The 23,660-nt window shown below is 44.4% G+C and overlaps 12 protein-coding genes across 12 annotated transcripts; 7 read left to right on the forward strand and 5 right to left on the reverse strand.

Annotated features, from left to right (window-relative positions):
• The first annotated feature begins 162 nt into the window (after positions 1–162).
• K450DRAFT_259361 (uncharacterized protein) lies at positions 163–1,039 on the forward strand. The gene has a single exon (XM_051591987.1). The coding sequence runs from the start codon at positions 338–340 to the stop codon at positions 1,001–1,003; it is 666 nt and encodes a 221-aa protein (XP_051440916.1). The 5' UTR covers positions 163–337; the 3' UTR covers positions 1,004–1,039.
• A 1,657-nt stretch (positions 1,040–2,696) lies between these two features.
• K450DRAFT_259371 (uncharacterized protein) lies at positions 2,697–3,475 on the forward strand. Its single transcript, XM_051591988.1, has one exon. The coding sequence runs from the start codon at positions 2,834–2,836 to the stop codon at positions 3,359–3,361; it is 528 nt and encodes a 175-aa protein (XP_051440917.1). The 5' UTR covers positions 2,697–2,833; the 3' UTR covers positions 3,362–3,475.
• On the reverse strand, positions 3,474–3,926 carry K450DRAFT_259372 (uncharacterized protein). Its single transcript, XM_051591989.1, has one exon. It carries the CDS (start codon positions 3,789–3,791, stop codon positions 3,561–3,563), a length of 231 nt encoding a protein of 76 aa, XP_051440918.1. The 5' UTR covers positions 3,792–3,926; the 3' UTR covers positions 3,474–3,560.
• Positions 3,927–5,195: 1,269 nt separating this feature from the next.
• K450DRAFT_180069 (uncharacterized protein) lies at positions 5,196–5,719 on the forward strand (the record flags this gene model as incomplete). The annotated part of the gene is made up of 3 exons (XM_051584332.1): positions 5,196–5,297; positions 5,375–5,524; positions 5,594–5,719. 3 exons carry the CDS (start codon positions 5,196–5,198, stop codon positions 5,717–5,719), a joined length of 378 nt encoding a protein of 125 aa, XP_051440919.1.
• On the reverse strand, positions 5,660–7,982 carry K450DRAFT_259376 (uncharacterized protein). The gene is made up of 8 exons (XM_051591990.1): positions 7,855–7,982; positions 7,472–7,792; positions 7,327–7,401; positions 6,938–7,268; positions 6,685–6,879; positions 6,459–6,625; positions 6,285–6,395; positions 5,660–6,214 (listed from the first exon to the last, which is right to left on the reverse strand). Exons 1-8 carry the CDS (start codon positions 7,945–7,947, stop codon positions 6,056–6,058), a joined length of 1,452 nt encoding a protein of 483 aa, XP_051440920.1. The 5' UTR covers positions 7,948–7,982; the 3' UTR covers positions 5,660–6,055.
• Positions 7,983–7,998: 16 nt separating this feature from the next.
• K450DRAFT_259381 (uncharacterized protein) lies at positions 7,999–8,762 on the forward strand. The gene is made up of 4 exons (XM_051591991.1): positions 7,999–8,113; positions 8,195–8,241; positions 8,326–8,473; positions 8,545–8,762. The coding sequence occupies exons 1-4, from the start codon at positions 8,039–8,041 to the stop codon at positions 8,596–8,598; spliced, it is 324 nt and encodes a 107-aa protein (XP_051440921.1). The 5' UTR covers positions 7,999–8,038; the 3' UTR covers positions 8,599–8,762.
• A 38-nt stretch (positions 8,763–8,800) lies between these two features.
• Positions 8,801–12,110, forward strand: K450DRAFT_259387 (uncharacterized protein). Its single transcript, XM_051591992.1, has 8 exons — positions 8,801–9,835; positions 9,898–10,095; positions 10,163–10,366; positions 10,440–10,617; positions 10,680–10,859; positions 10,938–11,137; positions 11,201–11,427; positions 11,489–12,110. The coding sequence occupies exons 1-8, from the start codon at positions 8,858–8,860 to the stop codon at positions 11,793–11,795; spliced, it is 2,472 nt and encodes an 823-aa protein (XP_051440922.1). The 5' UTR covers positions 8,801–8,857; the 3' UTR covers positions 11,796–12,110.
• A 251-nt stretch (positions 12,111–12,361) lies between these two features.
• K450DRAFT_259392 (uncharacterized protein) lies at positions 12,362–15,851 on the forward strand. The gene is made up of 6 exons (XM_051591993.1): positions 12,362–12,553; positions 12,618–13,056; positions 13,177–13,352; positions 13,423–14,097; positions 14,156–15,278; positions 15,364–15,851. The coding sequence occupies exons 1-6, from the start codon at positions 12,431–12,433 to the stop codon at positions 15,585–15,587; spliced, it is 2,760 nt and encodes a 919-aa protein (XP_051440923.1). The 5' UTR covers positions 12,362–12,430; the 3' UTR covers positions 15,588–15,851.
• Positions 15,330–16,046, forward strand: K450DRAFT_259396 (uncharacterized protein). The gene has a single exon (XM_051591994.1). It carries the CDS (start codon positions 15,630–15,632, stop codon positions 15,975–15,977), a length of 348 nt encoding a protein of 115 aa, XP_051440924.1. The 5' UTR covers positions 15,330–15,629; the 3' UTR covers positions 15,978–16,046.
• K450DRAFT_259398 (uncharacterized protein) lies at positions 16,047–17,234 on the reverse strand. Its single transcript, XM_051591995.1, has 7 exons — positions 17,073–17,234; positions 16,914–16,979; positions 16,780–16,841; positions 16,694–16,705; positions 16,454–16,625; positions 16,275–16,377; positions 16,047–16,204 (listed from the first exon to the last, which is right to left on the reverse strand). Exons 1-7 carry the CDS (start codon positions 17,127–17,129, stop codon positions 16,116–16,118), a joined length of 561 nt encoding a protein of 186 aa, XP_051440925.1. The 5' UTR covers positions 17,130–17,234; the 3' UTR covers positions 16,047–16,115.
• Position 17,235: 1 nt separating this feature from the next.
• On the reverse strand, positions 17,236–18,855 carry K450DRAFT_259401 (uncharacterized protein). Its single transcript, XM_051591996.1, has 2 exons — positions 18,267–18,855; positions 17,236–18,182 (listed from the first exon to the last, which is right to left on the reverse strand). Exons 1-2 carry the CDS (start codon positions 18,843–18,845, stop codon positions 17,382–17,384), a joined length of 1,380 nt encoding a protein of 459 aa, XP_051440926.1. The 5' UTR covers positions 18,846–18,855; the 3' UTR covers positions 17,236–17,381.
• Positions 18,856–20,695: 1,840 nt separating this feature from the next.
• K450DRAFT_202459 (uncharacterized protein) lies at positions 20,696–22,118 on the reverse strand (the record flags this gene model as incomplete). The annotated part of the gene is made up of 2 exons (XM_051584689.1): positions 20,696–21,496; positions 21,567–22,118. The coding sequence occupies 2 exons, from the start codon at positions 22,116–22,118 to the stop codon at positions 20,696–20,698; spliced, it is 1,353 nt and encodes a 450-aa protein (XP_051440927.1).
• Between the last annotated feature and the right edge of the window lie 1,542 nt (positions 22,119–23,660).

Genomic DNA, 23,660 nt, shown 5'->3' on the forward strand with positions numbered 1-23,660 from the left:
TAGATTTTGGTTTGAGATACGCTCATAAACAGTTGGTTTCGGTATAGCTATTCAACGGAGTCAAAAGAGGGGTAAATAGAAAAGAAGGTCATACGAGAGCTCATAGATTGAATTTTGGCTGGCTGGCTGGCTGGCAATTATAGAGCTACTCATAGCGTGTGTCGCAGAACAAACAGTGATTATACTTTCTGGTTCTTTCTCTTGCTGCCCTCCTTCTTCCTTTTCTCTCTTTCTTCTCTTTCTTATTGTTTTATTGTGCCCGCTGGAAAATTGATAGTGCTCTTCTTCTACTACTTATTGACCTCAAGTCTCTTATCTCGTTTGCCTCAAGAAATCCATGACCGCCACCACCGAACACTTTATATTGCAGGATCTGAACGATCCAAGCAGAACTGACATGGACATGACCCTCCATACCGATGCCTGCATGTGCTGTCAGCCTACCACAGCGCAGCAGAGTGCCAAGAGCTTTGCACTGTGCAAACAATGCAAAATGGACCTTGCCTACACCCAACAGGCCTACCTCTTTTACACGCAATCGCCCATCCATCACACCCTTTCTAACGCTACTATCACCTACGACTCTATGTACAAGGACGTCCATGAATTTGTTAAACGTGATGTGTTCCTGGCACCAGCACCACCAGCGGCGGCGGAGAGTGATAGCGATTATGAAACGGTCTCAACTCCGATAATGGTGCAACAAGAAGATCCAGCTTTCCTTTTAGAGGAGGCGCACAGCCTATTTGGAGTTGACGGCTTATTGTCGCAAAAATTACACAAACACTCGACGATTGCGAAGGATAATAACAAGCAGAACCTCTTGGAAGACTTGCCGACGCCTCCTGCCGCCATGTCGGATTCGGAGGATGCAGAATCCTACATGGTGTGTAGGAAACGGAAGCGTTCTGAACCCAACTTAGTGTCTCGAGTTGATACTCCTCCCACATCACCTATTTTCGTTACTGTATCAGACCCTTCAGATCAAGATCACCTTGGGTAAGATAGGAGCTATGAAAAGTTGGGCAGCACATAAACTAAAAAAAAAAGTTCTAAACTTAGTGACAAGCGTCCTAAATGCGACGAAGACCAATCAGAGGCTCGTTCACCCTCGCCATCGGCTTTTTCATGGTCCAGCAGCAGACGAAATTCATGGAGCTCAGCCTCTGAAGATGAACCTGATCAGGGCGAAAACAACAAGTCCACCATCTTTGAACAATTTACGGAAGCTGAAGTGGATTGGTGTCGCTACTGTGGAACGACGGAAGGCGTCAACTGGCGACCAGGTCCATGGGGCAAGCGCACATTATGCAAGTAAGTTGGGTTTATTTTTATGGCTCCGAATACACCCACTCTTTAGAAACTGTGTTCTGAACTCTAAATATTATTATTATTATTCCCAATAGTAAACATGGCTGTGACTATAAAGGTTACGGTTTTGCTTGCAAACTACCTCGATTGAACTTGACTGAATTCGAACATGAGTCAGTCAACGATAGAGTGATACCTGTACTGCAACTCTTTTGCTCATCTTGTCAGGAGCGGGAGCATCAAGGAAACACAATGCGATGTGCAGGGTGTCCGCGGGCTTTTCACAGTGGCTGTTTGGAGGCAGGTATGAAATGGACTCGTGGTGTTTGGTACTGTACAAACACTTGTCAAGAAAGCAGTCAAGCTCGAAGGATTGTCGTTGACTTACCAAGGAAACGGTTACCACTGATGTCTACACCCAAGAACGCAAAACAATCAGATCAGGATCTTAATGCAGTACGGCAGTAAAAAGCGAAAATCCCCCTCTCCGTCATCAACCACCACAAAAAAGCTCAAGTATAACGATAATATCTCAAACTCCCTCATTCTCCTATATTTTTCTTTTCCCTTCCCCTTATATATATTATTATTCTTCCCTTTCCCCCCTCATCTGTAATTCAAAATTGTATTCTCTACGTCTGCATTTCGTGTTTATGTCGATCTCCAAAGCAATTAATAGTCGCAAAAAAGTTATACCTATAGTATCATAGATATTGAATTTCTTACCAAATTGGAAACGTTACTCTAAAAAAAAATAACCAAACACCGCTTTAATGATGTTGGGAAAAACAAAAGTCCTAGTGTCCGCTTGGCTGGCTCCATTCTAACCTGTCTTTATGGGTGGCCATTCAGTCAGTGTTCGAAGTCCCTGCCCTGGACGAGTTGAGCCACCTACAGCTTCTGCACATGTCATAGTGCCATCCACAATGCCTACGTTAACAACTTGATCTTTATGTTATGGTATGCAAACCGACTTTGTTCTGTATCGCTGATCAAGTTTGTGTAATGTTCTTAACACCATTTTACGTCTTCTTTTTTACGCGCGTATGAGGCAATCGCATGGATAAGATGCATATATAGTGAATGCTTGTACTCCTGGGTACGGTGGTGTCGTATGTCTTGGTCTTTTCCTCCTCAATAGACATAATAGCGTCCCGCTAATAACCCTAAATGTTAGAGGTCTACTGAATCGGTGGTCTCCCGTAAAACGGGTCTGCATATGGCGTTGTTCATTCAACATGAATGGTACTTGACCGTCAACAAAAGGAATAGAAAAAGCCTAACAGTGACAAGGCATGCTTAAACCTTCAAAGTCTATTCTCTACTGGCTTTTTCCCTAACCCTGCACATTTTTATAAATAACGACTTGACAGAGTGTGCCCCGTTGCGTCTGTGCCAACTGCTACACCCCACGTGTGGCATGCAACTCATTTACATGGAACAACTGATTTTATTTTTTTCAGTCGCGGAATTTCATCGTCCACACTACTTGTGACCTTTTCTCCTACCTTGTTCTTCATATATGGCTACGTTCAGTGACGAATCATTTTCAAAGTTTGCCGAGGAGTACATCAATAGCGATCTATCACCATGGACATTTTTCGTGGAAGCGACTAATTTCAAGATCTATCGACGTCGGTTTGAACCAAAACCTGCCTTGTTTGAATATCGAGTCATAGGAGGCTATCCTGATATACCAGCCAAAGTCCTCACCAAGGTCTACCTGGACCTTGACTTTCGGCAAAAATGGGATAAGAATATGCTCTGCTACAAGGAGTTGGGATCGAAAGAGGTGTTGCACTTTGTCATGAAATACCCATGGCCTCTCAGCAACCGTGACTATGTGTACCAGATGAAGTTGAAGACACTTCAAGCTGCTCAAGATCGGACATTGCTCGTCATCCAAGGTGACTCGGTCCAGTCCTACCAGGTACCAGTGTTCGAACCCCCAAGCAACGGAGTCATCCGTATTGACAACTACCGTCAGAATATCGTCATCGAGGACGATGGGAAGGGAGGAAGCTTAGTGCAGGTAAAGTCCAAGGCTTAAAAAATCCGCCACCTATCATAAAAGGAAATAACCATTCAATTCTCGTTTCAGTTGGACTATTTTGATGACCCTAAGGTAGATCTCAGCCTTACCTATTTGACATGATCATCGCTTCCAACTAACTTTGCCTCTTACTATGATCAGGGAAATATACCAAACAGTGTCATCAACTGGGCAGCAAAGCAAGGTGTTCCTGGCTTCATGAAAACTCTCCATGACGCCTGCATTTCATACATGAAAGCCCATCCCGAGACCGCCGACCAAGAATTGGACGCCGAACAACCAGTAGAGGAAAACGGATTGCCAAAGTAGATAGAGTAGACTGAGCTGCCAAAAACATGTACATTTTGAGTGCAATCGCCATGTAACGATGGAAAGTCTTGGTCAAAAGCATCGTTCTATCCCAACAACATACGCACTTTTTCTGCATCAATTTTCTACTAGGAGCTCAATAAAGACTTTTTGCGCCAGTGGCATTGGAAACTGGCTATTGAGGAGACTTGCTGGTTGGTCTTGATGAAAAGACCATTTTGACCGCCGTATGAATAATGCATCTCTCATCACGCTTAAACCACAAAAGCCAGTTATGCCTATTGGCATTTTTTTTATTGGTAGTAACAGCCTGCGTGGTCTGCTATCATACAATGCAGAGCGAATGTGTTACAATGACAAGGGTTGCAACTATACGAGAATCAACATTGCATCTATTGACGTTGAAAAATTGGGAACAAAAAAGTACGCATAATGACAATTTCTCATTCGTGTACATGTAGTGGCGTAGGAGTGGTTGGTCTTGTGATGGGTCGCTTTGAAGGTCGAGCTTGAAACAACGTAAATGGGAAGGCTTGAGGAAAGCACTGAACCGGTGCCAAATTCTCATCGTATTCTTCAGGTGTATTCCATTTGGAAACGAAGCAGCCACAGGGTGCAGCAGGATCATCCCTGTGCGTTCGCATATGCTTGGTTTCTACTGAAGATTCCGCCATGGTGAATGTCGAGATTAAGGAAAAACGTCAAACAGTGCCGCCGGACATCTTTTTTTGACATTCATCCCCCTGTGTAGGAGCGTGTCTGTGCATAAATCTCTCATAGCTCTTACCAACTTTTTTTTTTTCAAGTCCGGTTGAACCTGAATTCATTATACTCCAAAGCAATTATGCCTACCTTCAAGTTGTACTATTTCATGTCTTCCATTCATCAATGCTTTTATTCACCATTGTGACGTTATACTTACGGTTATGGGAGTTGCCATGCAGATGACTCCATATCAGGCAACATTTCACCTTTTCGCAATTAATATCTTGTTCACCACCCGATGTTTTATTTCATCTATCATTTTTGAAATAAACGAGGCATTGACAATTAGAAAATTCACTAATTGCTCTCTATAAGGGGAAGGAAAGAATGTCCACAGCAAGAACATGATTTTTTGCATGAGCAATGCGGCTTTGAAAAAACGTATTCGAGGATGATGCAAATCCATTATTAAATCACCATGGTATCTTCGTCGTTGTTGAATAGAGAGGTTTATGACTCAGCAGCTTGTACCAATATGAAAGTAGCACAAAACATTCAAAGTGATGAGGTTATAGGTTTGCCTGTCTGTACTTTGATGGATTCTCAAGTAAAACGAAGGCACACCGACACGTTTGTCCTGATCAAACCTCCTCCTGCTGCTGCCCGCACGCCACAGCTGAGGACGCGTCATTCGATTCAACTTCCAACAAGAAAGCCAGCAGCCCCTGACACACTTCCTCTCATCTCGCTAGATGATTTTTTAAAAACCTCCCCTTCCATCGCTGACTCCTCCATTCATCACTCCATTTACGAACACATGGCTGAGCCAACAGAATTTATAAGAATAGAACGGGATTATTCTCTTGGCGACGGCATCACGAAATTCTCATTAGAATATCCGCAGGAACTCCACGGCAAGGTATTTAATTACCCCCCATGCTAACTCGCCGCTGATTCCATTTCGTTGAATCCACCTTACTAAAAAAAAAATATTAGATCACTGAAGAACAGCTGCGATACACCGTTATGACCATCAACGATATTATGCACAACGCTGAGCGTTTATCCAATAATGTCTTCGATAATGTCATGGAGATATTGACCATATACCTTTGGCCAATGTTCTTCTCCACTCACTACCAGCGGGTGAGTTCTGCAACGACAGTCCTAGCACTTTAATCCAATGTACCCATGACTTACTGTCCTTCTTTCTAGTCTGTCAAGCGGTTAATGAGCTTTATAGACGACGAAAATAAGAATGTCTATAACAAGCATGGCCTAACCATCGCTAACCCTATCAAAAGTGCCTTCCTCTTTGTAAGTTCCCTCCACCGTGTCTGATCTGATCCGCCAGCAATTTTAACACCTCCCTCTTTTTTTTTTTTGTTGGGTTGAAGCTGGAGCTGCGACCATCGTCATCATAGTACCTACCATACCAGCCTTTCTACCTTACTCTAGCTACTATCCACATTTCCGTCTCGTTCTTTACTACCACCTCGCTATACATGCACTCAACTACTTGTACTTTTTCGATTCGTTTCATCACTACATACAACCATATCAATGGACACATATAATCAATTATTACAAACCAAACCAAACCAAGAAAAACAATGTACACGCAAGGAAAAAAAAAAAAGTTGCGGGGGGTATATGCTGTGCGAAGCGAAGAACGCATTAGATAAAATCAAACAGGTACTTGTCGATTTCAAATCGGACACTTCGAGCAACACCGCGGATGAAGTCGAATGATACATTGCACTTGTACTTTGCTCCATCCAATTTGTCCATATTCGTAGTTCGAAGCAGCAAGCGCAGCGTTGTTAAACTTGTGATCTAGCAGTTGAATTGTATGGTGAGAAGGATGGAACCAGCACAATGGATGTGGACGCAGCGGGCTCTTTACCTGAACAGGAATATCAATGGCATCATCCAGTTTATCGTCAATGATACTGTAGAAAATTGCCAGCATACGTTCTACAGGGAAGGCTTTTGGACCCAATAGTTGTTGTCTCATCTACAATTTGAGTTCAATTCAACGGCTCACATCGACGCTCATTTGAATATGTGGACTTTTTACCTTTCCTCCACTCTTGTCGGACGCTGATTTATGGATACCTCTCTTTTTCTTTTTCTTTTCATCCGCGACCTTTGCAAAGTACCGTACATCGAACCTAGGCGGATTATAAGATGCAAGGTACGATGCTATAAGCAAAAACTTGGTATAATACGGTAGATCAAAATCGCCTGAACAATACGTTAATGGTCATGCTTGGGTCAGGCTGGCATTCTTCATCTCTACCTACCTTTTGCATTCGTCCGTATAGCAGCTATCACGGATGCGTCCACTGTATGAGATGTTGTAGTTTTTGCATCTGCCATTTCCGACGTTCGCTTGGCCCATTCTGAACTGGAGATTTCACGCAGATACAGCTTATCGGTTGCTTCGGCAAAGTATGGTTGTGCCAATTTGAAAAGCTTGGCCGTCTCATGAGTTTTAGCTGCAATGATGGTAAGAAGCTGTTTGTATTGGTGTAGTCCACTTTAAGACTGACGTACCTCTTCCATCGCGTATTGGGTTGATAAACAGAGGAAATAAAAGAGCAACAAGGTGTCTAAGCTCATTCAGATCCTTGCAATTTTGAAAAAAGATCGAATAGATCACCTCGGAAAAGGATCGGAAAAAGTCGTCGTTCAAATGCACGGTCCCCTTGTCCTCAACCTCGATGTCCATTCCATCTTCTGAGAAATCACGACGTAAGATCTGCAACGTATCCTCCTTGGAATACTCGGGAAATCGAATGACGAGTGGTTCATACGACCCAGATTTAGTTCGAAACTTTTCGTAAACAATAGTTGAGAGTAGTATGACACAGATATTGCGTTGTGACTATTGAATGATATGAGTAGGTTTTACATCTCGACAGCAGTAACGTAAATCCACTTACAATTTCAGAAAGCCGAAGTAACGCAGGTAAGATCGTAGCTCCCATATCTCGTAAACGCTCGGCACGATCAAGTACCTTGCAGGGTAATAAATGGTGAGCCCGATCGCGAAGCGCAATGTGTCCTTAAGCTTAGGTCCTCACTTACCAGGTATCGAGTTTCTTTGTCGCCGATCATTTCCGTACTATGCTGATTGAGAGGCACTCCTTCCTTCAAAACACATAAAAAATCGTTCAAGTTGTCGATGCGAGCAATTGAGGTGAACTGGTTATCCCACGATGGCGACCAACTACACCATTCATTCACAGCGTGTTCGAACATCATTCGAGGGGTGTGACGTTCGATGCAATTGATATAAGCCCATTGTTTCCGTGCGATGGTTGTAGATAGTAAATCACGAACAAGACTGGTTTTTCCAGACGATGAGTGGCCGTATATCAAGATAGAAGGTACAGTTGGATCGGCCGGCTGGCGATGGAAGTGTTAAAGGACTTGAAGTGTGTGACCAGTGTAGCAAGACGCAGCCTTACCCTTCCCATTAGACTCAGCAGAGTATCTATCTGATCAGAACGACCAGGAAATCGCCGCTTTAGTTCTGCACTATGGTCGGCCATGTCGTTCATACTAACAAAACACGTTTGGCAGCTTTTTTTTTTTTTTGGCTGCTGTAGTGCCTGAAAGTCGGGCATTTCAGTGTTGAAATTCCAATTTTTGATGGGTCACGTGCTCAAGTGCTGCGATACAAACATCGCGGTTGACTCGCTCTTCCTACATCACCCACTCAACTCGGTATGTCCACATCGACATTGATCCAACGCTTTACACCTCACAGCGAACTAATCACTCATACCGGATCTTTCTCAATTATAGGTAATCGCAACTATGTCGGCAAAAACTGCGACCCCAGAACTTAAAAAGTAGAGTTTTTGATTCAAATTGCATCTCGATCACCAAAATTTTGTTGAGCAGCCTGATACTGATACGTCGACGTTACTTTGCAGATATATGGACAAACGTCTTTCCTTGCAACTCAATGGATCCAGAAGAGTCACTGGAATCTTGCGAGGTTACGATCCTTTCATGAACGTTGTATTGGACGATACCATTGAAGAAGTCAGTGCCACTGAAAAGCATAACATCGGCATGGTGGTAAGCAGCTTTATCCCAATCGCAGTCCAGTTATTGTCAATTTTACTGATGTTGGTTACGATTTCCTTTAGGTCATCCGTGGTAATAGCATTGTCATCCTGGAAGCACTGGAGCGTATCTCATAAACGCTTTAACATCAAAAATAAAACGCCCTCATGTTGTAGATATTTCCTGTCTCCCAAATATTAAAAACATCGTTTCTTATTATTTTCTTATAACAAAGCTTGTGGATGAAAGTTTTCCATGGTGAACGACGTTGTGCTTGCCAGTCACGTCGGTCGTGTCGTGGATGGAAATTTTTCTTTTGCTCTTGTCTGAAAGTCTGGTCAAATTTATCTGCCCTACCCTTCTGTTATTGTTCATGTCTGTTGTTCACTTGCTTTAATGAGTCCTGAACTTCGAAATCGCAATATTCCTAGTGGGCCTGTTGTGGAATCTGAGCAGATTCATTCAGATTCACCGGTCACTTCCGCGCAAGAACCGCAATCCACCCCAAAACGAAGAGGTCGCCCTCCGTCAAAGAACAAGAACACCAATGTAGAACCACCCGCGAGTACACCGCCAGCTGCAGAGGAAATCATGCCAGCGGACGACGCAATGCAGCTGGATGAATTTGCGGAGTCGTCAGGCTCAGCAACCGTAACATACACCAATATGGCTCCAATGGAAGTAATCGACTCGTTGCGCGCACATGTTTCGCCCACTTTGCCACCTACACCGTCTGCCGGGAACACGCCAAACACCTCTGATAATGAAATGGCTGATAGTCCAGCCATTGAGCCTCCAAAGAAAAAGAGAGGTCGCCTGGTCAAGGGCTCTGTTCGTCATGCGGCACAACTTCCTCTCCCACCTACTCCTTTCAAATGTGGCAATGATGGATCACAGGCGGGAGAAACGTTGTTTTTCACGCAAAAGGAATTCAACGATCGATCCATCTATAATCTTCAAAAGCCATTCGAAATGTTTAAGATGGCTTCGGAGCCCACTTCGGCTAAAGCTCAGTCGGCTGCTACAACGCCTAAAACTGTGGCTACACCAAGCCCAAGACCAGAAGGAGAGGCTCCAGATGTACTTGGTGGTCTTCTCACTTCTATATCCGCACAAAGTGAAGCTCGGTTAGATTTGAAATCTAGATCAAAAAATGTGTCGGATTCTGTGCCGCTAGATTATAGTGCAAACACACCTTCAAGTGAAAGAGGCCATTCAGAACATATGGACGATCTGACTATTGCAGCAGTATCAGCGGGTGTGCCACTTGTTGGGTCAGGAGAGCGCTCTCAGGCCAAATACCCTAGGATGTCAAGATTCAGCAGAGAGGAACATCTCAAGTACATGCAGACTAGCGAGTTATTACGATCAAATGTAGGTAAATGGAGATATAGTGCCATGAATGTTCAGACAATTTACTCATCATTTGGCTACAGCCTTCCCTCGTTTCTGGTGAAGACAGGTCCGCTCACGGAAAAATGAGTCGGGAAGTTGAGGAAGAGAAGAAAGAATTTTTGCAATGGCAGTTATCTCAAATACGCGACAGTGATGCCATGAACAAGGTAGATGCCAATATATCACGCATCTTGGATCAACATTACGCTTTGGAGCGCGAGAGAGTGGCTAGTTATCCGGTGAGTAGTTGGACGATACAGGTTGCTATCTAGCCACGAGAATCAGTGTATACTCATAACTCTATAGGCCACCTATGAATTCCAAAACAGTGTCAGTGTTTTTGCCAAAGTATTGAGAGGACAAGAACCCATTCTGGTTCATAAAAATCTTTTGAAGCGACAAGGAAGCTTATTCCGATGCGAATTTCCATCAAAGCTACCCATGGCCATCCCGTTCAAAGACACCTACTTCTCTTCTCGCAAAAAGGATGATAGAACTTACGTTAAGCAGGTACGTTGGTTTCTGTGCTGATATGTGACATGAATGTGGCCACCGTTAATGAATGCTCTGCTTTCTTCAACAGCCTGAGATTGCCATTGCGCAAGACTCCAATATACCCAAAATGGTCACTGACCATAACGTCCACGTTGTAGCCACCTCTAAAAGTCTCTCATCCATTGTTGCCTTAGAAAAAGACCGAGATTACGATTTGGATATTCCAATTCGAATTGTTGAACCCCATCCATCGGATACAACACAAGGTAAGTTGACTTGTCTTCACTTCCAATCTAAATTCAATCTATTAAACCAACCCCATGGATAGTCAAAACTGTATATATAGATGACCCATTTACGGAGCCAAGCATGAATAATCGGCAAAGAGCCGAGATCGTTTATGATGCGGTACTCAAAAGCATCACTTTGAACCAAAATCAAAAGCAATCCATAGACCACCAAGGTAAATCCATGTCGGAGGAAACAGCCCAAAAAACGGAGACAGGAGGTATGTGATGATGACGATGTGTCGTAGTGTGTTGGTCGTGCCTTATGTACATGAGGTAACGCTTATCTCATCGCATAGTTATCTCCCCGAATACTGTATCCCTAATGAAAGACACCGATCCAACCTTGGACACACATGGATCTGACGATTATGCTGTGAATGAAGCTAAACCTAGAGAACGCAATGATGATAATTCTATCTACAACCTGTGGACATTTGGTAATATCAATCTGCTAGTGCGATGGCATGCAGATGGATACATCGGCGAAAGTGAAAAGGTAAGGAAATGCCACACTCTTACTTTGCATGCATCGTGTCTCACACGTTCTGTATCACTACAGGCAAACCCTGGCACTGAGACTCGAATGGTTGTCCTGAAATCAAAGGTGGATTTCTATTTGCATATGGGATACAAGGAGACCATGACAGCTGGTGACCGTGCGAGGCAGTGGATGACATCGTTCCTGCAGGGACATGCACCCATCTACGAAGGACGAATTGATCCAACTACAAACAGTCTGGTCCGCATCGAACGAAGAGAAATGGTAGACATCATGGCCGATCGATGGTAAGAGCCCTTTTTACTGTATTTCGCAAAGATCCTCTCTGCTGATGCATTTATTCCCTAGGCGACCCGTTCAGGAGAGCGAAATGTTACGTCAATTGCTAATTAAGCTCAGGGGCTTAGATGTAGGCGACTATTTGCTTCGATACTCCAAAGGCAACTATAACCTGGATATTTGGAAGCACAACAGCGATGCCAGCAAAGGATATAACTTGCACCACCGGTACCGGGACATCAAGATTGACCCTGAGCCTGCCCACGTACCTGCCTGGAGTGGAAGCAAGGAACAAATACCGTTTACATTCCCAATTGCCGGCACAATTGGTAAGAAGCAACAACATAAGGCTGCACCTCGTCGTGGGTATCTGTAAAGTAGCGTAGAATAGAGTAAAGAGAAAGCATGTAATAATCCACCAGAAGAACCGTCTTCTGGGACTGCCTGTAAAATTTGTCTAAACGGTGTAATGAGCTTTCATTGGTAGCAAACTGGCTAATATCGGAGTAAAAGGACCAGCTCTCACCGACCATGGGGCCCGGTGCCGCCAAAAGAAATCGGCATCTTAATGTTGGACGGAACTCAAGCAAGCTATGTTCAGTAAGGCCAAATGGCCTTTGCAAATGTTGTGTCAAATTGCTAACCAACCAAACTGAGGCAAGCGTAGCAATAAAGCTAAAATTTTAATTAATGTGATTGGCGCGCTATGTCAAACGTGAGGAGAGCAAGCACTGGAACTCATAGTGAGTTGCTTCCTTTCACAAAGAAGTAGCTGGCAGACGTAGTCAAAGCATTGCTACCAACGACCATGACGTCTCACCGTACGACGCATGTTGAAAAAGCAGGGCTGCTGGGGAACCATAACGATCACATGTATATTGCAACGTCACCGTCCTCTAAATTGCGGGCAAATCAGATTTGACTGTCGATTTTCCTTTTTGACAATTTTTGCAAGTCAGATTCTCCTCAACGACATTCATTCCTTTCAGTCATTCATTCAAAACGTCCTTGATGGAAGTGGTCTATGCCATTCACAACTTCGAGGCCGAAAACCCGGACGAAATAGCCTTTCGAATAGGCGATCCCATCACCGTGATTGAAAAGGACGAAAAGTTCTTAGATGGATGGTGGCAGGTAAGTCCTACTCTGTACTCCCGATCCACAAAGCAATAAAGCAGCTAATCTCGTTTGGATATAGGGACGAAACACGAAGGGCGACATTGGCCTCTTTCCAATGAACTACACATCTTATGAAAGACCGCTTGATATGGATACCGCCCCTCATACTCCCCAACCTATGCGAAAAGACCTCTACGCCGACGACACCGATTTGGAGACGCAAATCGACCACGCTATCACCCAGATCAAAGTGCTTCCGTCGCCTGATATGTTTCCTCAAACACAATCCAGTCGCTCTACTCCCACCACATCCTCCTCCACTAAGAAAGCTTCCCTACGAAAAAAGAAAAAGAAGTCTCGTGCAGGCTCATTGACAAAATCTTCGTCTGCCTCACATCTCCCCACGCAAACCTCTATCTTCATGGTAGGCCGTTCATCCCCTGCGGAATGGAATGTTCAGCAGGTTGGCGAGTGGCTAACCATGGTCGGACTTGATTCGGTGGTTCCCAATTTTACAAGTAAGTTTTGCTTTGCTAAAGGGAGTGATTTAAAGGGTGATAGGAGTGAAATTATCGCTATCCCCCATATTACATTGGAAAAGGAGATATCTAAAAAAAAAAAAAAAATTTACCCTGTAGGCCAAGAAATCAGTGGAGACATTCTGATGGATTTAACCATTGATGCGCTCAAGGAACTCGATATAAATACGTACGGTAAACGATATAAAATCATGACAGCCATTTCAGCTTTAAAAGATGAGGTATCACGTCAAGAAGGTGGTGGTGGAAGCATTCACAGTCTTTCTGATGAAGATGTAAGTTCCACTGAACTCCATGATGAAACCCGGTCGAAGAATGGAATGATTAACCTTGGGCTCCCTATAGAGTAAAAGTTCGGCTCTAGAGGAACCAGTGGCCAATACAGCAAATGCAAAGTCAACGGCCGTCAACGAAACCTATCCCGCCAAACCATCTGCATCAACACCTTCTTTTGCAAAATTCAACGGCGACATAAATCGCTTGCCGGCGAATAAGCTGGCTCCCGGCGGACAGTCCATCAGCATCCCCACCGCCCTTAATGACTACACATTTCAACAGCAAGGTCCTCCGCGACGAGCTCCGGCCCCTCCGTCTATCACTCAGTCACCTGAACCCTCAATTTCTGCAGATTCACAACAGAGTAGAGATGTTCGATTTGGTGGTGGTAGTAGTAAGGGCTTTTTAAGCGACGACCCTGTGTCTGAATATAGCACTACTCGGTTATCACCTTCCAACCGACCGTTGTCACCACAAAGTACCGGCACAGCTCCTTCCGTTACTCGTTCAAACACATTCAACACGATCTCATCCAAGCAATCTATTTCCACTGTCGGTTCAAATGGAACGAATTTCAGTGGCGACCGCTCCACTATGCCCTCTTTCGGAAAACACACTGTCATTCCACGTCCCAACCCCACCAACCATAGTATGTCCGACCTGTGGTCAGAGTCAGTTGACAAAGGCTCATCCGTCTTGGAAAGAACACCCTCGGATGGACTGAATGGAATGCGAAACAAATATGTAAGCCTCGGGGGTATGGAGATATGAGTTGACTGTTTTACTTACCTAAGCCATGCAGGAATCCAACAAGTTTGGTCAAGCACCAAATGGTCTTCGTGGACCTGAAAGTCAAATCATGCACCGCCCCTCTGTAGATGCCCCTAGTGGTCAACGATTCCCTCTGCCTGAACCCGGTCAATTGCCTGAGAAGGAGGGCTGGTTACATAAGCAAAGTGACAAATACAAGACCTGGAATAGGAGATGGTTTGTGCTCAAAGGACCCAACCTATTTTACTTCAAAAGTCCTCGAGATGTTCGTATGAAGGGAATCATCAACTTGCGCGGCTACAAAATTTCCATTGATGAGGACATCAACCCTGGCAAATACTGCTTCAAGGCTAAGCATGAACGGGAGAGGACGTTCTTCTTCTATACGGATGGAGATGTTGAGTTGAGACAGTGGGTCAAGGCACTTATGAAAGCGACCATTTCTCGCGACTTTTCAGCGCCTGTCATGTCGTCCAATCATGTCGCAACCGTGTCATTGGAAGCGGCTAGAAAGATGCGTCCTCGTCCACCGTCCATGATTTTGTACAAGAAGAACGAAAATCGTAACATCAATGGCAGCCAGCGTGATAAGGCTATGCTTTCACCACCGTTGATGGAAGAAGAAGAGAATTTCTCGCCTGCCGATAGCAAAATGAGCTTGCGTCAAAAGTCGTCAAATCAAACTCGCGAATCAGGTATTACTGTACATCATAATATTATGCATCACCACGACAGTGAGATTCCCTCTCTACCATCCAATGGTGGTCAATCATGGTATGAGGAACAAAGCTTGCCCAAGCAATCGTTGTTTGATATCAATAACGACGACGAAGATTTGATTGATCCCCACCATGACCGAGCTCCGTCCATGATGCCAAGCTCTTTTTCACGCAGCTCATGGGCGCCTACCGACTATGTTTCCTGGATCAACACTCACCTTCCTCCGGGAAAACAAGTCATAGATCTGTCCAATGCCTTCCGAAATGGCGATACTTTGATTCAGTTGCTACAGCAGCTCAGCGGTAAAGAAGTTCGACGACCTCAACCTCAAAAGGGCGGAAGTGTCAGCATGGCTATGTTGGACAATATTGTTGCTGCCTTCAAGTTTATGGGACGAGAAGGCGTAGTTGTGGATGGTCGATACACGATTAAAGGTAAAGATAGGAGTAACATTAAAAAGGGGGTGGTGGCAGGAGACACCTTACTAAATATGATGCATCATCCTATTTTTTTTTTCAGATGTGTTTGGAGGAAATGAAGTCAAGATTATGGAAATGCTCGATGCTATTCGCGCTTGGTCAGATGAAATGGGGTACGAACAAACCAATTCTCTCCGAATACAACAACCTGATAGCGGTAGAAAATCTCCAAGAGTTGGCACTGGAGGCACTTTTGGAGGCGAGGATGATAAAGTGAAGGAAAGCCTTCGTATGATTTCTAGTGAAGATGAAGGAGGTCTTTGAACAGAACAACGTGCATAGAGACGTTCAGCTCTCCTTCAGCTGATGCTCGCCAAGAAAAAAAATAGCTCAAACCCATCCCCGGTGCTTTATGTGGGCAAAAACTCGACGTGGATTTCTAGATGCAAGCACCCCCCACTCCATTCATTCGCAAAATTACGCAAGATAGATACAGCAAGCTCACCCGAAAAAAAAATCTGTTTTTACCAAAGTCTTCTCAGAGCTCTAAAGCTCCCATTCTGTCCCTTCAATTCTTCCTTCACCTTTAACCCCTCTTTAATGTCAGAACACTATTATTATTATTTTCCTCAACTACATATAGTCTTTCATATATATACTATTCATGCAACAGTAAAGATACTTTCACTTTTTATCAATTTTCCTGTTGTTTAATTAAAGCCGGAACATGACTTTGTCGTATTGTGATTGTAGGATGTCTACATATTATTTTGAGGAACGGGGTTTCCCATTATCTACCCATGACATCCAGGTATGGTTTGGAAAGGTATATGTACAAGAGGTGTTCGTGAACTAGTAAGACACAGCAGATTGCAATAATGGCTTCGACCCGCTTTGCCAGCTTTTCATGGCCATAGCGCTATCGTGAGCAAGTTTAAATACTAAGGATGTTTCTTACAATTAGTTAAACCACAGATGAGCAAGTCTTTCATATCATGTTACAGTACATACACTGTCGTTCTGTCTCGTCCAGCTTCCGCGTGAAATGAGAAGAGTCGGTATTCAAGACGGTCTGCGCATGATCCAGGATCATATAGAGCCGCTTCCTAAAGGACTGTTTGTAGCAATGGCGTCATATTAGCAACATGTCGCACCATATAGTGTAGAGAACCATGTATGTATGCACTTGCCAATTTCAAAACTTGGGCAAGCTGCTCTTGCTCAAACTTTTGCACAAACTTGATACCAAGCCGATGAAAATATGGATGTATTCTTCTGGTATCAACCGACGTAGGTCCAGCAATAATAGCGTTACGAACTCTATTGTTGTATATTCTAGGGGTCTCCATGTCGAATAGCGTTCTATGGTTCAAGCAACAGGTTAGAGGATAGGGTTTCCTGTCCAAGGGAAGAATGTGGGTTATGCTTACTCGTCCCGCTGGCTATGCAAGAGACAATGTTACTACTCTGATCTGACTTCACGTCCTAACGTATGTAGATGAAAATAGACACTCACTAGAACTCTACTAGGGACTCCGCAAGCCAGTACGGCAGTTCCACCTTAGTCCCACTTGGTACCTGTACAGAGCCTGTTCAGCCAATGCCATTCACAATGTCGTGTACAGCACATGCTTACAACCATAGACTTACCGCAACTCCTTCTCCAGTCAAGTTCAGCTCTGCTCCTACACTGTCATTGAATCTTCCAGGTACTTTCTGCAACCATGGAATGTCAATTGCCAATCATGTTAGACAGCTGTACAAGTAGATCTTTCCTCTGTTCCAATCAACTAAATCAAAAATTCTTGCCTCGTGTTCTGCTAGTATGGCGTCTATGTCATAATATTCGTCACCTAAAGAGCTCATACTACTGCTGCTCAGGTAGTGGATTGGGAACTAGAGTGGGGGTATGGTGGAAGAAAACGAGAAAGTGTAATAAAAGAAACGAGTCCTGCACAAAACGCGGGTGAAACGCGACGCTCGCGATTTTTTAAAAATTTTGGCAGGGAAAAAATTCGCGCCCGCTCCTCTCAGAAATTTGCTACGACATTGGATGAGAATTTATTTATTATATAATCGGCCATTCTACATGCGTCAACACAGCAGTTGTTGTTCTATCTAGAAGCTGTTAGCCTGGGGAAGAGTGGCGGGAGTGTCGGTTCTGGGCTTGTGCAAGAACAGGTGCTCAAAGGTGGAAGACCAAGCAGTACGGGGAGTAAGGTTGTCAAGATCCCAGAGTTCAGCAAGGAAAGCGGGGATACTGGCGTGAGAGTAGGTGCGACCCTTGTTCTTGCCTTCGTGTTCAATGACACCCTTACCGACCCAAGGAGACATCATGATAGTGGGGACACGGACACCGAGACGAGTGAAGTCAAAGGTAGCGTTCTTTCCATCGTGAGCCAATTCAGTGTAGGTCAAGCTATCGCCAGCAGGAACATTGACGGGAGGGGCAACGTGATCAGCGAAACCGCCACCTTCGTCGAAGGTAACGATGAAGAGAGTTTCGTTCCACTGAGGTCCATTGCGAAGACTCTCGTAGATTCCTTTGATGAAGTTCTCGCCCATGCTGATGGGAGAAGGAGGGTGCATAGATTGGTAGCTGCAGCATTCAGGGTTGATGTAGGTAAATTGAGGCAAAGTACCGTTAGCAGCATCGGTATAGAACTCGCTAAGGAACTTGAGGTTAGTGTCAATGGCTCCACTGGTGATGGTCCAGTTGTAGAAAACGGCATCAGGGTTGAAACCCTTGGCCTTCTGACCAGGCTTGTTAACACCGTTGGGGTTAGTGGAGGAGTTGGAGTAGTTGATCCAGGTGATGTTGTTCTCGGACAACTGCTGGAAGATGGACTTTTGAGGAAGACCACCATAGTTGAAGCCAGCATCGTTGGAACCGTGACCGTGGCTGGTACCAGAGGTAATCTAGAGGATGAGTGAATATTGTCAGTTTAAGACAATCCATTCCTCGTAGCATTGCTATACAACCATTTCAGCTTCAGAACTTACGTAGGCACGGTTGGGGTTAGTGGGACCGGGAACATCACAGAACCACTTGTCGAAAAGAACATAGTTCTTGGCCATATCCTCAAAGACAGGGATATGGGCGGCAGTGTAGTAGTTCAAGATTTCGGAAGCACGAGTGGCATCACCGGGGTGCTTGTTGGAAACCTGTTGTTCGGTAAGGAAACCGAGAAGGTTAGGCTTGAGGTGACCCTTCTTGATGAGGGTCTCATCAGGATGGTAGGTACTGTACAAGCCGAAGGAAGTACCAGTGATAGAGTGGTTGGGATCGTCGTTAGCGATGTCGTTGGCAGGGGCCAACTTGTCAGCGCATGTGATGTTCTCCAAAGGGAAACTGACGTTCAATGGGTTGCAGAAACGTCTACCAACCATACCATCGATATCATGGCTATAGGTGAAACCTCCAGCAAGAGTATCGAAGGATCTGTTCTCTTGAACCAAGACAACGACATTTTTGATGTTGTTCTTCCAGGACGAAACACCGTGACCGTGGGGGTTTTGGTGGGGCTTGGCAGATGCCACGACGGCAAGGAGAGCTACAGCAGCAGCCTTGAGCAAAACCATATTACTATACGATAGATCTGAGGCCCTTCCATTATGAAATGATGCACCATATTTATTGGAATGCAAATACTTCTGCTGTGCAGTGAGACGTCCCTGGGCACGTGTGCAGCAATCTTGGATTGACGGAGCCTCGTCCTACCACATCCTTCTCACTTTGGCTACTAATATATAATTGCCAGCCAATCGCAGCGGTACCAAGGATCATGCCCAGCATATTCACCAAAAAACATGAATGCAATGGAGACCACATGCATGCTCAAATTTAGTCTAAATGCCTCTATTCTGGAATCACCAGTTACACTTGATTGTCGGTGCCAGACTAATTAACCCGTACAACGTCAACCCAAAGCCTTGTAACGGACTATCCCCGAAATCCCCCTAAGATGAGCACCTTCTTGCGAATGAAGACGTCCATGGATGGGTGTTAAAGTTGGTATATAGCAGAAGACCCCAAATCGTGATTGTACAGCGAATGCCATCAGCTACTTTGATTACAGCAAAAAAAAGCTTTTATGACGTATAATTCAATCGGCATTTTTGTATATCGCCAATAAACGTGTCGAATGGAGACTTTGTATCCAAATACTTACTAGTCGCTGTAGCTTTAAAATGGTTTCCCTGAATTCTATCTGGGTTGTGTCGTTTATCAAACAACGAACAATTCAAAAGTAAAAAGAGTGGCAACGACAGATAGTTTATCTTAGGAATGTGGCAATTATAACTGGAAACCTGGGTAAACATGCCTACTTTACCGGTTTTTCACGCTTCAATGGAGGATGTACGAATTGATTTAGGTTTTTGAAATTCCCCGTAGATAATTCCGCAGTATTGGGGGAGATGCATGGAACCGCTTTACGTTTCTTCTTTGTTTTACCAAGGCACTCATAAAAGTTATTCGTTCTTGATAGATGTTCATATTCATGTGCGTTCCGAACACTAGAAATACCATCGTCCACTGATCGTATAGCGCTGATAATTACGCTAGACCCTATGCTTACCTATTCTCTAGGTGCCGAGATTAAGCTTTACACGTTCTGAGCCTAGCCAATGAAAATATGCGCAATGTTATACATTGCTGGCGAAGGTGGATGAATCAACGATATTGATGTGTGGTCTGGAACATTGTATATCCGAAGACTCTTATGCTTAGTGGAACGAGACTGATTGTTCCAAAGGTGGAAGAAATCATGTACTTTTACCATGACGATGCTAATTAATTTATTTTTTCACTTAAAGGCGTTCGATACTATGCAGAAACCTTTTGTTCATGGCATCAAATGGCTCAGTTTTCGGTCGCTTCTCCGAGCTGCCGGATTCCGACTTGGTAAGTACCATTAACTTGGTTCAATAGTAACTCCACCTCGGTGATTACTGGGTCCCCGAAGAGCTAAAGGCTGAGTCGAGCAGATCTCAGATTATATGAACCAAAACGTGCCGCAAAATCGTATTATCTTGTGCCGACTTCTTGGCAAGACTGAATTTGTCTCCGCCGGTATCGCGACTTTATCGTTGTACCTGAATTTCCCCATCAGCAAGAGCCAATCTAATAACATTGCAGCTGAATGGCCAAACTGCATTGCCACAAATCACCGTCTTCTTTTCACTTCTTCCTTATCACATTGCCGAAAAGTAGGAATCATGCCCGACAGAAATCACTCTGAAGAGGCACCAAGGTGACGGTAACCCGGTAAAGTGGGGAACGTCAAAATCCAAAACCAGGGTTTTTTTTATTTTTGCCCTGCAAACATTGCCACAAAGTCAGTGGACTCCAGGATCAACCTTTCGTTTTATTAACTGATACACGTTTTTACATATCACTGATAGTTTCAATCGTTATGCTGGCCCTTCCTTTAAAAGGTGTTAACGGAAGGCAAGGTGGCGGGAGTGTCAGTTCTGGGCTTGCTCAAGAACAAGTGCTCAAAGGTGGAAGACCAAGCAGTACGAGGAGTAAGGTTGTCAAGGTCCCAGAGTTCAGCAAGGAAAGCGGGGATACTGGCGTGAGAGTAGGTGCGACCCTTGTTCTTGCCTTCGTGTTCAATGATACCCTGACCGACCCAGGGAGACATCAAGATAGTGGGGACACGGACACCGAGACGAGTGAAGTCAAAGGTAGCGTTCTTTCCATCGTGAGCCAATTCAGTGTAGGTCAAGCTATCACCCGCGGGAACATTGACGGGAGGGAAGACGTGATCAGCGAAGCCGCCACCCTCGTCGAAGGTAAGAACGAAGAGAGTCTGATTCCATTGAGGTCCACCACGAAGAGCTTCATAAATGCTCTTAAGGAAGCTCTCACCCAAGCTGATAGGAGAAGGAGGATGCATGGAGTCGTAGCTGCAGCATTCAGGGTTGATATAGCTGAAAGAAGGAAGACTGCCGCTTGCTGCGTCGTCAAAGAAGTGTTGGATGCCCTTGACGTTGGTGTCGATGGCTCCACTGGCAATGGTCCAGTTGTAGAAAATGGAATCAGGGTTGAAACCTGTAATGGGCTGTCCAGGCTTAATATAACCGGCAGCATTACCGGAGGAGTTGGAGTAGTTGATCCAAGAGATCTTCTTCTCGGACAATTGCTGGAAGATGGACTTTTGGGGAAGACCACCATAGTCGAAGCCAGCATCGTTGGAACCGTGACCGTGGCTGGTACCAGAGGTAATCTAATATAAGATCGGCATAAGCAATAAAGAAAAACCAGGTTTGGACAATTTTCACCTAGCTCAGACTTACATAGGCACGGTTGGGATTAGTGGGACCGGGAACATCACAGAACCACTTGTCGAAAAGAACATAGTTCTTGGCCATATCCTCAAAGACAGGGATATGGGCGGCAGTGTAGTAGTTCAAAATTTCGGAAGCACGAGTGGCATTACCGGGATGGCCATTGGCAACCTGTTGCTCGGTAAGGAAACCGAGAAGGTTGGGCTCGAGGTGGCCCTTCTTGATGAGCTCCTCATTGGGATGGTAGGTACTGTACAGACCGAAGGAAGTGCCGGTGACAGAGTGGTTGGGATCGTCGTTAGCGATATCGTTGGCGGGGGCCAACTTGTCGGAGCAGATGATGTTTTGAAGTGGATGACTGACGTTCAGAGGGTTGCAGAAAAGTCTTCCAACCATACCATCGATATCCTTGCTATAGGTGAATCCTCCAGCAAGAGTATCGAAGGATCTGTTCTCTTGAACCAGGACAACAACGTTCTTAATATTGTCCTTCCATGAGGAGGGCGCCGCCGATGCAATGGTGGCCAAGAGGGCTACTCCGGCAGCCTTGATCAAAACCATAATGGACAGAGCTTCAAGAGTTGCAAATCCAAGAAAATACCTTCAGTATTTATTGCAAGCATAACATGCAGTGCGTCTTGTACACGTGCAAGGGGTTTTGTGCCGTTTGGCCGTCTCATTAAACAAAAAGTTTCCCAGAAGACCGTGGCCGGATCCAGGCACGTGCCTCCATTTTTGGCATAATTTCTCCAAATTGGGTTTTCAGCAACCAATCATGGTGATCTCAATAGACACGCTTGACATTTGCAGTCTACGCAACTTCATCGAATATAGTGGTTTTATCCTAAAATCGCCTTTTTCATTGCGGAGTGCTACATACGAATGTCGGCTGTACCTTCAGTATTAGTACAAAAACCGACGGAATGGAAGTAACCCTCACGATATCTGAACAAGAAGGTGATAAAGCGTTGGAGGATTATGCACTGGATAGGCCAAATCACAATAACGATGAACCTGGCATTATTGTATAGAAGGTATGGCAGACTTTACATTTCGCTTTCTGAAACCATGGACCGTCTTGTTTCTCCAAAATCTCGCAAGGCAATGTAAACTTCGAATTAATTTGGGCAAAACAATTCCCCGTCAGTATTCTCAGTTTCTTTTACATTCCATTGAACATCGTTGTATCCGAGATTCCGCGTACTCTGATCACTTCGTAAAATGAATAAATCTTAATGATAAAGCGTGGAATGCCATCTAGCTCGAATGAAAGGCTTTTTGGAATAACGCCGTAGTGAAGTAGGTGGTTTTCTCATGACAAACGTGTCGTAGCCATGAAATAAACTGCCCCATATCACTCATTGACTCTGAGCATGTGCTAAAGAACGTGTTCCCAATGGTACTGCCACACAATGAACTCATTCAGTGGGCAGTCTTGGCGCTTATGAACTTGAAGGGCTTTGGCGACATAAACTCAGATTTTCGAACAATGCTGCTCAACCTAATATCCACTAAATGCATCTGGATTTCGGTCTGTAATTTTTCAAAATGTGCTCTGCCAAAGTCGATTTCGTGAGACGAGATTTTGTATCAAAAGATTATCTCGACCATCGATTTATAATGCAATGTTCAACATAGCAGCTGCATGCAGCTGGAGTATGACATGCAGGCATATACTCATTTGGAAGGAAAAAAGAAACAATAAGTGTAGATACCATAAATATCACTGGATACAGTAACAGGGCATCATTTGTATATCTTGCACGTTATTATCACGTTTCATTGCAACAAAGTTCTGAGAGCAATGTCAAGAATACGCCATAACAGTCAATAACTTTATCGTTTGCTTTTCTAGAAGGTGCCGATCATGCAGATCCTGCAGGAGTATGAATTCTGAGCTCGTTCAGGAACAAATGTTCATAGTGGAACATTCTACAGAACGGGAATAAGTTTGTCAAGAACCTCAATACTTGCACAGAAAATGGAGACCGCTTCAGTGATTTTGAAATTTTTTCATCGTTGGTATAAGCATTGATCGCAACTGATGCTTGGGCTGTATGTATTTGCTGATCTAGTGTACAGATGATTACAAAGACCTTACTT

Source organism: Umbelopsis ramanniana, assembly GCF_025399195.1.
Source record: "Umbelopsis ramanniana AG unplaced genomic scaffold K450scaffold_75, whole genome shotgun sequence".
NCBI classification, from domain to species: Eukaryota; Fungi; Mucoromycota; class Umbelopsidomycetes; order Umbelopsidales; family Umbelopsidaceae; genus Umbelopsis; species Umbelopsis ramanniana.

What these genes read in the sequence shown, in the direction of transcription:
- K450DRAFT_259392 (XM_051591993.1), top strand. Translation starts at nt 12,431, where the DNA reads ATGGAAGTGGTCTATGCCATTCACAACTTCGAGGCCGAAAACCCGGAC. An exon ending in TCTTAGATGGATGGTGGCAG is followed by an intron (nt 12,554 to 12,617) that starts GTAAGTCCTACT and finishes GTTTGGATATAG; the next exon opens with GGACGAAACACGAAGGGCGA. An exon ending in ATGGAATGCGAAACAAATAT is followed by an intron (nt 14,098 to 14,155) that starts GTAAGCCTCGGG and finishes TAAGCCATGCAG; the next exon opens with GAATCCAACAAGTTTGGTCA.
- K450DRAFT_259376 (XM_051591990.1), bottom strand. Translation starts at nt 7,947, where the DNA reads ATGAACGACATGGCCGACCATAGTGCAGAACTAAAGCGGCGATTTCCT. An exon ending in CCCAATACGCGATGGAAGAG is followed by an intron (nt 6,880 to 6,937) that starts GTACGTCAGTCT and finishes CCATCATTGCAG; the next exon opens with CTAAAACTCATGAGACGGCC. An exon ending in CCATTGATATTCCTGTTCAG is followed by an intron (nt 6,215 to 6,284) that starts GTAAAGAGCCCG and finishes TTCAACTGCTAG; the next exon opens with ATCACAAGTTTAACAACGCT.
- K450DRAFT_259371 (XM_051591988.1), top strand. Translation starts at nt 2,834, where the DNA reads ATGGCTACGTTCAGTGACGAATCATTTTCAAAGTTTGCCGAGGAGTAC.
- K450DRAFT_259401 (XM_051591996.1), bottom strand. Translation starts at nt 18,845, where the DNA reads ATGGTTTTGCTCAAGGCTGCTGCTGTAGCTCTCCTTGCCGTCGTGGCA. An exon ending in CTAACCCCAACCGTGCCTAC is followed by an intron (nt 18,183 to 18,266) that starts GTAAGTTCTGAA and finishes CTCATCCTCTAG; the next exon opens with ATTACCTCTGGTACCAGCCA.
- K450DRAFT_259381 (XM_051591991.1), top strand. Translation starts at nt 8,039, where the DNA reads ATGGGTCACGTGCTCAAGTGCTGCGATACAAACATCGCGGTTGACTCG. An exon ending in TACATCACCCACTCAACTCG is followed by an intron (nt 8,114 to 8,194) that starts GTATGTCCACAT and finishes TCTCAATTATAG; the next exon opens with GTAATCGCAACTATGTCGGC. An exon ending in AGCATAACATCGGCATGGTG is followed by an intron (nt 8,474 to 8,544) that starts GTAAGCAGCTTT and finishes GATTTCCTTTAG; the next exon opens with GTCATCCGTGGTAATAGCAT.
- K450DRAFT_259398 (XM_051591995.1), bottom strand. Translation starts at nt 17,129, where the DNA reads ATGAGCTCTTTAGGTGACGAATATTATGACATAGACGCCATACTAGCA. An exon ending in TGACTGGAGAAGGAGTTGCG is followed by an intron (nt 16,842 to 16,913) that starts GTAAGTCTATGG and finishes GGCTCTGTACAG; the next exon opens with GTACCAAGTGGGACTAAGGT. An exon ending in GGACGAGACAGAACGACAGT is followed by an intron (nt 16,205 to 16,274) that starts GTATGTACTGTA and finishes AAACATCCTTAG; the next exon opens with TATTTAAACTTGCTCACGAT.
- K450DRAFT_259396 (XM_051591994.1), top strand. Translation starts at nt 15,630, where the DNA reads ATGCTCGCCAAGAAAAAAAATAGCTCAAACCCATCCCCGGTGCTTTAT.
- K450DRAFT_259387 (XM_051591992.1), top strand. Translation starts at nt 8,858, where the DNA reads ATGAGTCCTGAACTTCGAAATCGCAATATTCCTAGTGGGCCTGTTGTG. An exon ending in ATAGAACTTACGTTAAGCAG is followed by an intron (nt 10,367 to 10,439) that starts GTACGTTGGTTT and finishes TTTCTTCAACAG; the next exon opens with CCTGAGATTGCCATTGCGCA. An exon ending in TCCATCGGATACAACACAAG is followed by an intron (nt 10,618 to 10,679) that starts GTAAGTTGACTT and finishes CCCCATGGATAG; the next exon opens with TCAAAACTGTATATATAGAT.
- K450DRAFT_259361 (XM_051591987.1), top strand. Translation starts at nt 338, where the DNA reads ATGACCGCCACCACCGAACACTTTATATTGCAGGATCTGAACGATCCA.
- K450DRAFT_259372 (XM_051591989.1), bottom strand. Translation starts at nt 3,791, where the DNA reads ATGCAGAAAAAGTGCGTATGTTGTTGGGATAGAACGATGCTTTTGACC.